The sequence below is a fragment of the Amblyraja radiata genome, chromosome 7 (assembly GCF_010909765.2).
Source record: "Amblyraja radiata isolate CabotCenter1 chromosome 7, sAmbRad1.1.pri, whole genome shotgun sequence".
Taxonomy (NCBI): domain Eukaryota; kingdom Metazoa; phylum Chordata; class Chondrichthyes; order Rajiformes; family Rajidae; genus Amblyraja; species Amblyraja radiata.
In genome coordinates, this window is record NC_045962.1 from 57383523 (window position 1) to 57396796 (window position 13274).

Genomic DNA, 13274 nt, shown 5'->3' on the forward strand with positions numbered 1-13274 from the left:
TTATGTTGTACCACCCACCCACTCTCAGCCATTTCCTGCCAAATCTGTGGAAGATTCTGCGATTTTCATATTGGCCTCTTTAGCCACCTCAGAATCCAGAAAACCAAAGTGGAAGTAAGTCATTTTAAATTCCCAGTGACGCCAGAGAGATAATCGTTTTGCTGTCTAAATATAAAGCTGACCACTGAAAATGACAACTCTATAAATGCAGTTTTGAAGTTCACCGTAACTATTTGGTGTAACTGTCATTCAACTGTACAGCTCCAGATCTCCACCCCTGACAAAAATTGAAACAAAGTTTTTACCATTGTTCTTTCAAAATATATAAATAATTACTATGTATTAATACTAGATTATCATGTAATTTGGCAAGTAGACAAAAATGCTGGAGAAACTCAGCGGGTGAGGCAGCATCTATGGATGAAGGAATAGGTGACGTTTCGGGTCGAGACCCTTCCTCAGACTGATGTGGGGGTGGGGAGCGAGAAGAAGAAAGGAAGAGGCGGAGACAGTAGGCTGTGGGAGAGCTGGGAAGGGGAGGGGTAGGAGGGAGAAAGCAAGGACTACCTGAAATTGGAGAAGTCAATGTTCATACCGCTGGGGTGTAAACTACCCAAGCGAAATATGAGGTGCTGCTCCTCCAATTTGCGGTGAGACTCACTCTGGCCATGGAGGAGGCCCAGGACAGAAAGGCCGGATTCGGAATGGGAGGGGGAGTTGAAGTGCTGAGAACTCTTGAGCGGAGGTGTTGGGTGAAGCGATCGCCAAGCCTGCGCTTGGTTTCACCGATGTAGAGCAGTTGACACCTAGAACAGAGGATGCAATAGATGAGGTTGGAGGAGGTACAGGTGAACCTCTGCCTCACCTGGAAAGACTGCTTGGGTCCTTGGATGGAATCGAGGAGGGAGGTAAAGCGACAAGTGTAGCATTTCCTGCGGTTGCAAGGGAAAGTACCAGGGGAGGGGGTGGTTTGGGTGGGAAGGGACAAATTGACCAAGGAGTTACGGAGGGAGCGGTCTCTGCGGAAAACCAAAAGGGGAGGAGATGTGAAGATATAGCCAGTGGTGGGATCCCGTTAGAGGTGGTGAAAATGTCGGAGGATTAATCCTGGTACTTCCCCTTGCAACCGCAGGAAATGCTACACGTCGCTTTACCTCCCCCCTCGACTCTATCTAAGGACCCAAGCAGTCTTTCCAGGTGAGGCAGAGGTTCACCTGCACCTCCTCCAATCTCATCTATTGCATCCGCTGTTCTAGGTGTCAACTGCTCTACATCGGTGAGACCAAGTGCAGGCTTGGCGATCGCTTCGCCCAACACCTCCGCTCAGTTCGCATTACCCAACCTGATCTTCCGGTGGCTCAGCACTTCAACTCCTTCCCCCCATTCCGAATCCGACCTTTCTGTCCTGGGCCTCCTCCATGGCCAGAGTGAGTCCCACCACAAATTGGAGGAGCAGCACCTCATATTTTGCTTGGGTAGTTTACACCCCAGTGGTATGAACATTGACTTCTCCAATTTCAGGTAATCCTTGTTTTCTCCCTCCTTCCCCTCCCAGCTCTCCCACTGCCTACTGGCTCCACCGCTTCCTTTCTTCTTGCCACGCTCGCCCCCCCCATCAGTCTGAGGAAGCGTCTCAACCCAAAAGGTCACCTATTCCTTCGCTCCATAGATGCTGCCTCACCCGCTGAGTTTCTCCAGCATTTTTTTCTACCTTCGATTTTTCCAGCATCTGCAGTTCTTTCTTAAACATGTAATTTGGCAAGATCACATTTGCACTGTCCAAATTATGTAAAACAATCCCTGCTCGTGCAGGGATCACAATAATTTTCTCAAAAACAAGTTAACTCTTTTTGAATGACATAGTTATTATGTATATAATAACCGAAGCAAAATCTTTTAAACAGAAATACATCTAGACAAAATCAATACGTAAATGGCAGTAAGATATTTTAGATGTCCAGAGGTCATTAAAGTCACTATGCAAATCCTTCTTCCAAGTTGCAAACAAAATTTATTACACAATATCGCTTTTATCTTGAAGGGCTTATTAGATATCAGTGGTATCTAATTCCAAAGAGAAAATATTTAAATCAAATGTTACTGTTCCCTTTTATGATTTTTGTTAAGTACTTAAATGGTAACTGTGCTGTTGAACTATGAAACTTATAAAAGTACAACTTCTATTACCAACCTATGTTAAATTATATTATCGAGAAGAGATCAGAGGCACATTCTTTAAACTGTAAAATGAATCAATGGGAAATGAAGTTCAATCAAGAATTGCATTTGAGATTTATAATTGCGCATTTGAATTAGACACTGAAACTTGCTCCGAGAGCAAAATGGAAATTAGAAATTAAAAAAAGGGCACTGAAAATACTCAACAGTTCAGAAAATATTCATGAGAGATCAGTAATGTTAACTCAGTTTCTCTCACAGTTGCACCTTTTGTAACTGGTTTCTGCCAAACTTTCAAGTTTATAATTTTGTTTTGGCAAAAGTGGGAAATGAATCTTAAAAGCAAAAACAATGACTGGCTTTGGTGACATCACGGCAAACTGATAATGAATCGTGATTAAAGATTAGTTTCTGTAACTTTAATGAAAGAAACTTTACGGGCAAAATATTTCTCCAAAAACAGAGTTTTGCATTCATAACATACTTGCAGCATTATCATTTATTGTGAAAAATATGTAATTTTATTTTTTTCAGTATCATACATTTCCCTCTTAATTTCCATACCCATAGTGTAATATCACAATGGTTACCAGAAACTCTAGCTCTTTTTTGCATACAAGCAAAATAAAAATAAAGTAAATACATCATAAACACTATCAAAGCATTTCATGGTTAATATTCCATTCAGATCAAAAATGCATGTGAAATGTTTCGGTATTTGAAACCTTCGATCATTGTACTTTAATTGACAAAATAAAATCCTGGCAGCTTTAACAGTAATGTGATAAATAATACACTGAAAGGTTCTCATTTTTCACTGTTTTACTCAGCAAAATCTGGCATAACTGTTCAAAATAGTTTAAAGCTGAAAACCTGAAGAATGAGCATACTGTGAAAACACAATAAAAATCTGTAGTCAGCTATTTAATTCTAGTTAAAGTGACTAAATGCACTGCATTAATGAGGTTCCAAACATGTAACTGTTAGCCCAAAAATCCTATCAATTGACGCTTCAAATGTTGGTATTGCACCATGCAGGTTAAATATATCAGCAAATAATTAGTCTTACTGGTTTAGATGTAGTAAAATACAAGATATAGGCATGTTGAAAGCACATTTTTGCAGAGAATTGTTGACGTAAAAAAAATCCCAAGGATGTTTACATTCATTCCACAATCCTACACAATTGGGCAGCTTTTCTTTTTAAAAGTCTTAATTTAACATTTTTTTTGTAATCACTCCCAATTACTGCTAAAAGTAAAGCAATGTTGTTTAGTAAGGTTTAAAAATAAAATATTTTGTTTGGGCCAACAGCAGCCAACTTTATTGAAAGATATTTTGGAATATTCAGAATAAATTAGTCTACAATACCCAAGTCAAATTATATTATTCCCACTTAAAATTGGATATTATATATATTTTTGTATGGATGAAAACACAGAATAATTAAAATAATTTGCACCACAAATACCTTAATTTAACTGAAACTCATTAATTTATTTGGCTTTCATTAAAGATGCTTGTACTGCAAATTAATTTTCTTTATTCTAAACAAATCAAATACAGCAAATGTATTCTCAAATTATTTTTCACAAAATATCCTTTTTAAGCTGAAAGAGAATTCCAAGAATTCCAAGAATTCCAACACCTGCCTTTTTTGTAGGCAAATCACAAAGCGCACAATGCTTTGAATCATCAATAAATGGCATATTGCTTCCTAACATCACACATTTGTGTATGTATATATTTATTGGTTAAAGCAGTTTTATGCATCATTAAAAAAAATTATGTTATAAGCAGGACTCTTAATAATGGGGATGAGCCAGATATTACAGATATGGGGATGAGCCAGATATTACATTCCATCTAAGGCAAAAAATATAATTCATATAGTAAACATCTTGAAAATCAGGAATAACGTTCTACCTAATTTAAAGCTTGTTGAATCTCTTGAGCTTCCTAAACAGACTATTCCAAATTGGGGAAAAAGGAAAATACAACTGAGTTTTTAAAAACCCGCTTAAAAATTAGGCTAACTGAATAACTGCAGGATACTGCTTTGTGAGCATCTTAAATGAGTAGAAAATCTGTTCTTTTGCTCAGATTAAATATGTATACTTATATTTGCATATGGGTATCACACATCTCTAAATATGAACATTTCCAATGTACTAAAATTGAGTCCAGAGTTGCACATAGATATACCGTCTTGCACATATTATTCACACAATGGGTTCTAACAAAACATTTTTATACCATCAGCAATCACAGATTGCATTTCCTGTCGGAGAGTGAATAAGAATAAACAAAACTGCAGCTTCTGCAATTTTATGTTAGAACCGTTATTTACAGCTTTTTACATTCATTTGGCATATCATCCTGATTTCCAATTGTGTATTTGAAATCTTCAAATTTCCATAATATTACTTCAATCTTGATGAGGTTTTTCTGGAATAACTTTGCACTCGTACTGCAGAGAAAATATAAAGAGACAATGGTTCACAGGTATACAGTGCCCTCCATAATGTTTTGGACAAAGATCCATCAATTATTTATTTGCCTCTGTACTACACAATTTGAGATTTATAATAGAAAAAAATCACATGTGGTTAAAGTGCATATTGTCAGATTTTAATAAAGGCCATTTTTATACATTTTGGTTTCACCAGGTTGAAATTACAGCTGTGTTTATACATAGTCCCCCCCATTTCAGGGCACTATAATGTTTGGGACACATGGCTTCATGGGTGTTTGTAATTGCTCAGGTGTGTTTAATAGCCTCCTTAATGCAGGTATAAGAGAGCTCTCAGCACCTAGTCTTTCCTCCAGTCTTTCCATCACCGTTAAAAACGTTTATTGCTGTTTATCAACATGACGACCAAAGTTGTGCCAATGAAAGTCAAATAAGCCATTATGAGACTGAGAAACAAGAATAAAACTGTTAAGAGACATCAACAAAACCTTAGGCTTAACAAAATCAACTGTTTGGAACATCATTAAGAAGAAAGAGAGCATTGGTGAGCTTACTAATCACAAAGGGAAAGGCAGGACAAGGAACACCTCCACAGCTGATGAGAGAAGAATTATCTCTATAATAAAGAAAAATCCCCAAACACCTGTCCGACAGATCAGAAACACCCTTCAGGAGTGGATTTGTCAATGACCACAGTCCGCAGAAGATTTCATGAACAGAAATACAGAGGCTACACTGCAAGATGCAAACAACTGGTTAGGCGCAAAAATTGGATGGCCGGGTTACGGTTTGCCAAGAAGTACTTAAAAGAGCAACCACAGTTCTGGAAAAAGGTCTTGTGGACAGATGAGACGAAGATTAACTTATATCAGAGTGATGGCAAGAGCAAAATATGGAGGAGAGAAGGAACTGCCCAAGATCCAAAGCATACCACCTCATCTGTGAAACACGGTGGTGGGGCTGTTATGGCCTGGTCATGTATGGCTGATGAAGGTACTCGCTCACTGATGATACAACTGCTGATGGTAGTAGCATAATGAATTCTGAAGTGTATAGACACATCCTCTCTGCTCAAGTTCAAACAAATGCCTCAAAATTCATTGGCCTGCCGTTCATTCAAGCAGCAAGACAATTATCCCAAACATACTGCTAAAGCAACAAAGGAGGTTTTCAAAGCTAAAAAATGGTCAACTCTTGGCCAAGTCAATCACCCTATCTATACCCAATTGAAGCATGCCTTTTATATGCTGAAGAGAAAACTGAAGGGGACTAGCCCCCAAAACAAGCATGAGCTAAAGATGGCTGCAATACAGGCCTGGCAGAGCATCACCAGAGAAGGACACCCAGCAACCTGGTGATGTCCATGAATCGCAGACTTCAACCAGTCATTGCATGCAAAGGATATGCAACAAAATACTAAACATGACGACTTTCATTTACATGACATTGCTGTAGTCCCAAACATTATGGTGCCCTAAAATGGGGGGGGGGGGGGGGGGGGGGGGGCTATGTATAAACACTGCTGTCATTTCTACATGGTGAAATCAAAATGTGTAAAAATGGCTTTTATTAAAATCTGACAATGTGCACTTTAACCACATGTGGTTTTTTTCCACTACAAATCTCAAATTGTGGAGTAGAGGCAAATAATTAAATAAAGGGTCTTTACCCAAAACATTGGAGGGCACTGCAGGTTATCCCGAGGCACTGATTTATGAATAGTTCATGTACTTTCACTCAAAATCTGCTCCACAAATTCAAAAGGAATATAGAATAAAAAATAAAGAAAAACTGGCAATGATCAACCACCTATAGATAAGCAATCTACTCTAATATGGATTTTATTTAATTCATATCATTTTTATTTTGGAAATGGAATGGTTGCATTGCCATAGATTTATCTATCTTTGTCTCACTTATATAAAGTTGTCTCACTTTAATTTTGTTGCGCTTTCCTCCAGAATTGCTCTTAGTTGTGCAGCAGAATGTAATAAGTAGTGTTCCCCAGGGATCAGTTTTATTTCATCATATTAACAACTATGATGAAACAAGATTGTGCGAAGTATAAGAAGTAAAGTAGAATAGCTTGAGGCTCAATATGACATTGTGGGGATTACCGAAACGTGGCTGCAGGAGGATCGGGCCTGGGAACTTAATATTCAGGGTTATACATCCTATAGAAAGGACAGGCAGGTGGGCAGAGGAGGGGGGGGGGGGGGGGGGGGTAGCTCTGCTGGTGATGGATGGAATTCAGTCCCTTGCGAGGGAAGACATAGGGACTGACGAGGTAGAGTCACTGTGGATTGAGTTGATGAATTGTAAAGGCAAGAAGACACTAATTGGTGTTATCTACAGACCCCCAAATAGTAGCCCGGATGTAGGGTGTAAGTTGCAGCAGGAGTTAAAACTGGCATGTAACAAAGGTAATGCCACTGTGGTGATGGGGGATTTCAATATGCAGGTAGACTGAGAAAATCAGGTTGGTTCAGGACCCCAAGAAAGAGAGTTTGTAGAATGCCTCCGAGATGGATTCTTAGAGCAGCTTGTAATGGAGGCGACCAGAGAAAAGGCAATTCTGGATTTAGTGTTGTCCAATGAACCAGATATGATAAGAGAACTCGAGGTAAAGGAACCGCTTGGAGGTAATGATCATAATATGATTAGTTTTAATCTGCAATTTGAGAAGGGGAAGGTTAAATCGGAAGTATCAGTGATGCAGTTGAACAAAGGGGACTATGAAGGCATGAGAGGGGAGCTGGCCAAGGTAGACTGGAAAGGGATCCTAGCAGGAATGATGGTGGAACAGCAATGGCAGGAATTTCTGGGCATAATCCGGAAGACGCAGGATCATTTCATGCCAAAAATGACGGAAGATTCTAAGGGGAGTAGGAGGCAACCGTGGCTGACAAGAGATGTTAGGGATAGAATAAAACTAAAAGAAAAGATGTATAACACAGCAAAGAGTAGCCGGAAGCCTGAGGATTGGGAAACTTTTATAGGACAACAGAAGGAAACAAAACGGGCAATAGTCAAACGTGGGTCCCTTGAAGGCAGACACGGGTGAAATTATTATGGGCAACAAGGAAATGGCAGAAGAGTTGAATAGGTGCTTTGGATCAGTCTTCACTAAGGAAGACACAAACTATCTCCCAGATGTACTGGAGGACAGAGGATCTAAGGAACTGAAATACATTTTCATTAGGCGAGAAATGGTATTGGGTAGGCTAATGGGACTGAAGGATGATAAACCCCTGGGCCTGATGGTCTGCATCCCAGGGTCCTCAGGGAGGTGGCTCTAGAAATAGTGGACGCATTGGTGATCATTTTCCAATGTCAAATAGATTCAGGATCAATTCCTGTGGATTGGAGGATAGCTAATGTTATCCCACTTTTCAAGAAAGGAGAGAGAGTGAGAGAGAAAACGGGGAATTACAGACCAGTTAGCCTGCCTTCGATGGTGGGAAAGATGCTGGAGTCAATTATTAAAGAGGTGATAATGGGGCATTTGGATAGCAGTAAAAGAATTAGTCCAAGTCAACATGGATTTATGAAAGGGAAACTATGCTTGACTAATCTTCTGGAATTTTTTGAGGATGTGACAAGTAAAATGGATGAAGGGGTGCCAGTGGATGTAGTGTATCTAGACTTTCAGAAAGCCTTTGATAAGGTCCCGCACGGGAGACTGATGACTAAAATTATAGCACATGGTATTGGGGGTAGGGTGTTGACATGGATAGAAAATTGGTTGGCAGACCAAAAGCAAAGAGTAGGAGTGAACGGGTCCTTTTAGAATGGCAGGCAGTGGCGAGTGGAGTGCCGCAAGGCTCGGTGTTGGGGCTGCAACTGTTTACTATATATATTAATAATTTGGAAGAGGGAATTAGGAGCAACACTAGCAAGTTTGCGGATGACACAAAGCTGGGTGGCAGTGTGAACTGTGAAAAGGATGTTAGGAGGTTGCAGGGTGACCTGGACAGGTTGAGTGAGTGGGTAGTTGCGTGGCAGATGCAGTATAATATAGATAAATGTGAGGTTATCCGCTTTGGCGGCAAAAACAAGGGGGCAGATTATTATCTCAATGGGGTTACGTTAGGTAAGGGGGAGAAGCAGCGAGACATGGGCGTCCTTGTACACCGGTCACTGAAAGTTGGCTTACAGGTACAGCAGGCAGTGAAGAAAGCTAATGGAATGTTGGCCATAACAAGAGGATTTCAGTATAGGAGTAAAGAGGTTCTTCTGCAGTTGTATAGGGTTCTGGTGAGACCACATCTGGAGTATTGTGTACAGTTTTGGTCTCCTAATTTGAGGAAGGACATCATTGTGATTGAGGCAGCGCAGCGTAGGTTCACGAGATTGATCCCTGGGATGGCCGGACTGTCATATGAGGAAAGATTGAAAAGACTAGGCTTGTATTCACTGGAGGTTAGAAGGATGAGGGGGTTCTTCTAGAAACATATAAAATTATAAAAAGACTGGACAAGCTAGATGCAGGAAAAATGTTCCCAATGTGGGGCGAGTCCAGAACCAGAAGTCACAGTCTTAGAATAAATGGGAGGTCATTTAAGACTGAGATGAGAAAAAACTTTTTTCACCCAGAGAGTTGGGAATTTATGAAATTCCCTGCCACAGAGGGCAGCGGAGGCCAAGTCACTGGATGGATTTAAGAGAGAGTTAGATAGAGCTCTTGGGGCTAGTGGAGTCAAGGGATATGGGGAGAAGGCAGGCACGGGTTATTGATAGGGGACGATCAGCCATGAAGGTTGCAGGGTGACCTGGACAGGTTGAGTGAATGGGCACATGCGTGGCAGATGCAGTATAATATAGATAAATGTGAGGTTATCCGCTTTGGCGGCAAAAACAAGGGGGCAGATTATTATCTCAATGGGGTTAGGTTAGGTAAGGGGGAGATGCAGCGAGACCTGGGCGTCCTTGTACACCGGTGGTCTCCTCCTGCACCTTTTTTTATGTTTCTAAGATATTTAAGTTTGCTAAGCACTGTAGAACACCCCCAGTTAGTCCCCAATACTGACCCCACATATGTAGACACCACGGTAAATTTTCCTTCCCACTACAACATCATCATACAATTTCAACACAAGCTCAAGAAATAGTACCTCAATTTTAGGCTAACAATGTTATAATCATGATACAAGTTTAACAATATCAAACAGTTATTCTGCTTTTATTTCTTCCAGAACAATCTGTTTCTTTATGGTTGCACTATAGCTCCTTTATCTTTAATATCACACCTTTTAGCGTAGATCCTTGTTCCAACATTGCTGGGCTAAATCGTGAATCTCCCTAACCTGGGTCGATAGTTGTCTTTTTTTTTTTTTTTTTTAATATTTTATTTTATTAGAAGTAAGTACAGTCATATGGCACCATATGTCTTTGATATAATTAAACTGGTTAAAGTGAAAATGGGTAGTTTTCTTTCCCTTGGAAATTTCACAAACAGTCAATACTGGCAAGGCTGCCAACATAATCAAGGACCAGTCTCTCCGTGGTCACTGACTCCCCTCTCCGATTCGACAAGAGGTACAGAAATTTGAATTACTTCCCGATTCAGGGCCAGTTTTTCTTCCCAATTTGTATCATGCAACTGAACTTAGAATTTAGAACTGAGAACATGCAACTTAGAACTGAGACGAGAAATTTAAAAAAAAAGGCGGCACGGTGGTGCAGCGGTAGATTTGAGTATGGGTGCTGTCTGTATGGAGTTAGTACATTCTCCCTGTGACCAGAGTGGGTTTTCTCCGGGTGTTCCAGCTTCCTCTCATCAGCTAGAGTGTGGTCGGGACCTCCCATCTACCTCACTGGAGATCTCTGAACTATCTTTAATTGGGCTTTATCGGACGTCAATATTATATCTTGCACTGAATGTACCCTTTATCTGAGCACTGTGGACAGCTTGATTGTTATAATGTAGTCTTTTCTTTGATTGGATAGCACACAAACAAAAGTTTTTCACTGTACCTCAGTATACGTGACAATAATAAACTAAGCTAAACAATTCTGAAAATAAAAGCAAGTTGACCAATTGATTGCAGCCTGGAAGAAGTTAATTTGTTTAAAATATAAGTATTCTTAACTTACCATTGCTAACTGGCGTCCTATATTTCCCATTGTTATTCCACCAGCAAAAAATATACAAGGTAGCCAAGACCGAACATACAGGAAGTCTGGAGATGTATATCTGCAAAACAAGATATAATAAACAAAACTAGAATTCTAAGATACAATTGACATAACATTTTAATGTAAAATAATTAAAAACAGCTGTGAACTGGAAAATGAACCATAGTTATCCCTCCATAAATAATTGCCACTCTGAATTTATTGGTAAGGACTGAATCATTTTTTTTTAAAACCACGTGACTAACAAAATGAATATTACAAGCACATGAATTAATCCTGAGAAAGCAATTCTGAAGGAATATTGAAATAAAAAAAATTGATTAGGAATTTAAATTAAGAGAAAACAGGAAACACGCAGGTCAGGCAGTATCTGTGGAATGAAAACCATAGTTAATGATTCCATTGAAAAACCTCTATCAACGGCCTGAAGCATGAACTCTGTTTGCCTTTCCTAATTAATATGGCCTGCTCACAGAATTTAATTTGTGCTGGATGAATAAAAACTGTTTTCAAAGGTGTCAGATTCACACAGCACGGAAACAGCCCAATGTGTCCACATGCCAACAATCAAGTGCCTATCTATATTAATCCTGTTTCTCAGCATTCAGCCAACTGCTTTCTCTGTCATGGTGTTTCAAGTGCTCATCTAAATATTTCTTAAATATTGCAAGAGTACCTACTTACACCAGCTGCTCAGGCAGTGTTTAAGTTTAGCTTATTGTCACGTAGGTACACAGAAAAACTTTTGTTGTGTGCTATGCTGCAGATATCAATCATTCTTTAGGTGAAAAGATCCTTTGTCAAATCTATTCAAGAAGGAACTGCAGATGCTGGAAAATCGAAGGTACACAAAAATGCTGGAGAAACTCAGCGGGTGCAGCAGCATCTATGGAGCGAAGGAAATAGAAAAAGGGTTTCGGCCCGAAACGTTACCTATTTCCTTCGCTCCATAGATGCTGCTGCACCCGCTGAGTTTCTCCAGCATTTTTGTGTACCTTTGTCAAATCTAAGTCTGTTACACATTCTGTACCCTGGCTAATTAAGTCAACATCCCGTATTTCTACTTTACCGCCATATCTATCTGTATTGCTACCTTCAGAGATCCTTGGACCTGTACACAAAACTACCCCCGCTCCTCAATATTTCCTAGGTTCCTAACATTCATTGTGTGTATCATTACCTCGATAATCCTCCCAAAACATAATACCCCTTTTTTCTCGATGAAATACTGTTTGCCTTTGGGCTTTGTCCATCTTGCCAATTCTTCAATATTGTTCCTTTGCCTTAGACTCCGCTCTCCTGCAAACTTATTAATCATATCTTGTGCATAACAAACAGCAAGGGCGCCTGCATGAATCCCTGCAGTACACTACTAGTCAGAGGTATCCCATCACATAAACAACTTCTCCTGACACCAAGCCAATTCCAGATCCAATTTGCTGAACTACACTGAATCCCAAGGGCTCTTACCTTTTGGGCCAATCTCCCAGGTGCGACCCTGTCAAAGGCCTTACTGAAGTCCATGTAGACAACATCAACTGCACTACTGTCAGTAACACACTTATTTACTTCTTTTTTTTAAATCAATCAGGATCTCTTTTTAACAAAGTCATGCTTATTTGATTAATCCTAGCCTCTCCAAACACATATTAATCCTGCCCTTGGATTCCTTTCCAATACTCTCCCTACCTCTGATGTTACACACATTGGCCTTTAATAACCTGGTCTATTTCTGCAGCCCTCTTGAATAAATATATCACATTTGCTTTCCACCCATCATTTGACACATGTCGGATGGATTCTTTGTAAGGATCATGTATTGTATATATTTATTTCTTGAATAAAGTCTATTTTGAAATTTAATTTAAAAAAAAAATCATTTGACACCTCATCTGTGGCCGACAATTTGAAAATTCCTGTCAGAGCCTCGGAAATCCCCATCCATGCCTCTCGTAGCAGGCTGAAATTCATTTCATCAGGCCCATAAGATTTATCCACCTAAACACAGCTAAAACATCCAACACCACCATCTTTTCAATGGTAATTTGCCCTTGCATGCCACTGTCCCTCCTCCATGAATTATCAAACTGCAGTTTTGTTCTCCAGTGAATACAGGCAAGAAATGTTCATTTTAATTCATTTTCGACCTTGTCTATATCGCCCTGCTCCATGCATAGACTTTGGTCCCTAAGATTGCCACTCTGCCTGGTTATACTCTTGCCCTTGGTATACTTACAACCTGATTTTGGATTTTCTTTAATCTTGCCTACCACAGGGTCCTCGCTTCAACTTCACAGTATACAGGGTCCTCGCTTCAACTTCCCAGTTATTTTTGTTCTTACCCTTATTTAACATTGATAACACATTTTCAATTATATATATTTTAAACTACAGATACTGTAAATCTGAAAAACATACTGGAAATACACAGAATCCCGTGGAAAGAGAAACAATATTGATTCAGGTCTGAGACATTCATCAAATT

At 39.7% G+C, this 13274-nt stretch overlaps 1 protein-coding gene across 2 annotated transcripts in view; it reads right to left on the reverse strand.

The window, feature by feature from the left end:
* Nucleotides 1-2676: 2676 nt before the first annotated feature.
* The window catches only part of insig2 (insulin induced gene 2), a 33704-nt gene continuing 23106 nt past the window's right edge, over nucleotides 2677-13274 (reverse strand). For both annotated transcript variants that reach the window (XM_033024621.1, XM_033024622.1), the window contains exons 5-6: nucleotides 10748-10847; nucleotides 2677-4648 (exon numbers count right to left, since the gene is read on the reverse strand). In XM_033024621.1, the coding sequence (XP_032880512.1) occupies nucleotides 4607-4648; nucleotides 10748-10847 (142 nt within the window). In that variant the 3' untranslated portion in view covers nucleotides 2677-4606. The remainder of the gene's footprint in view (nucleotides 4649-10747; nucleotides 10848-13274) is intronic.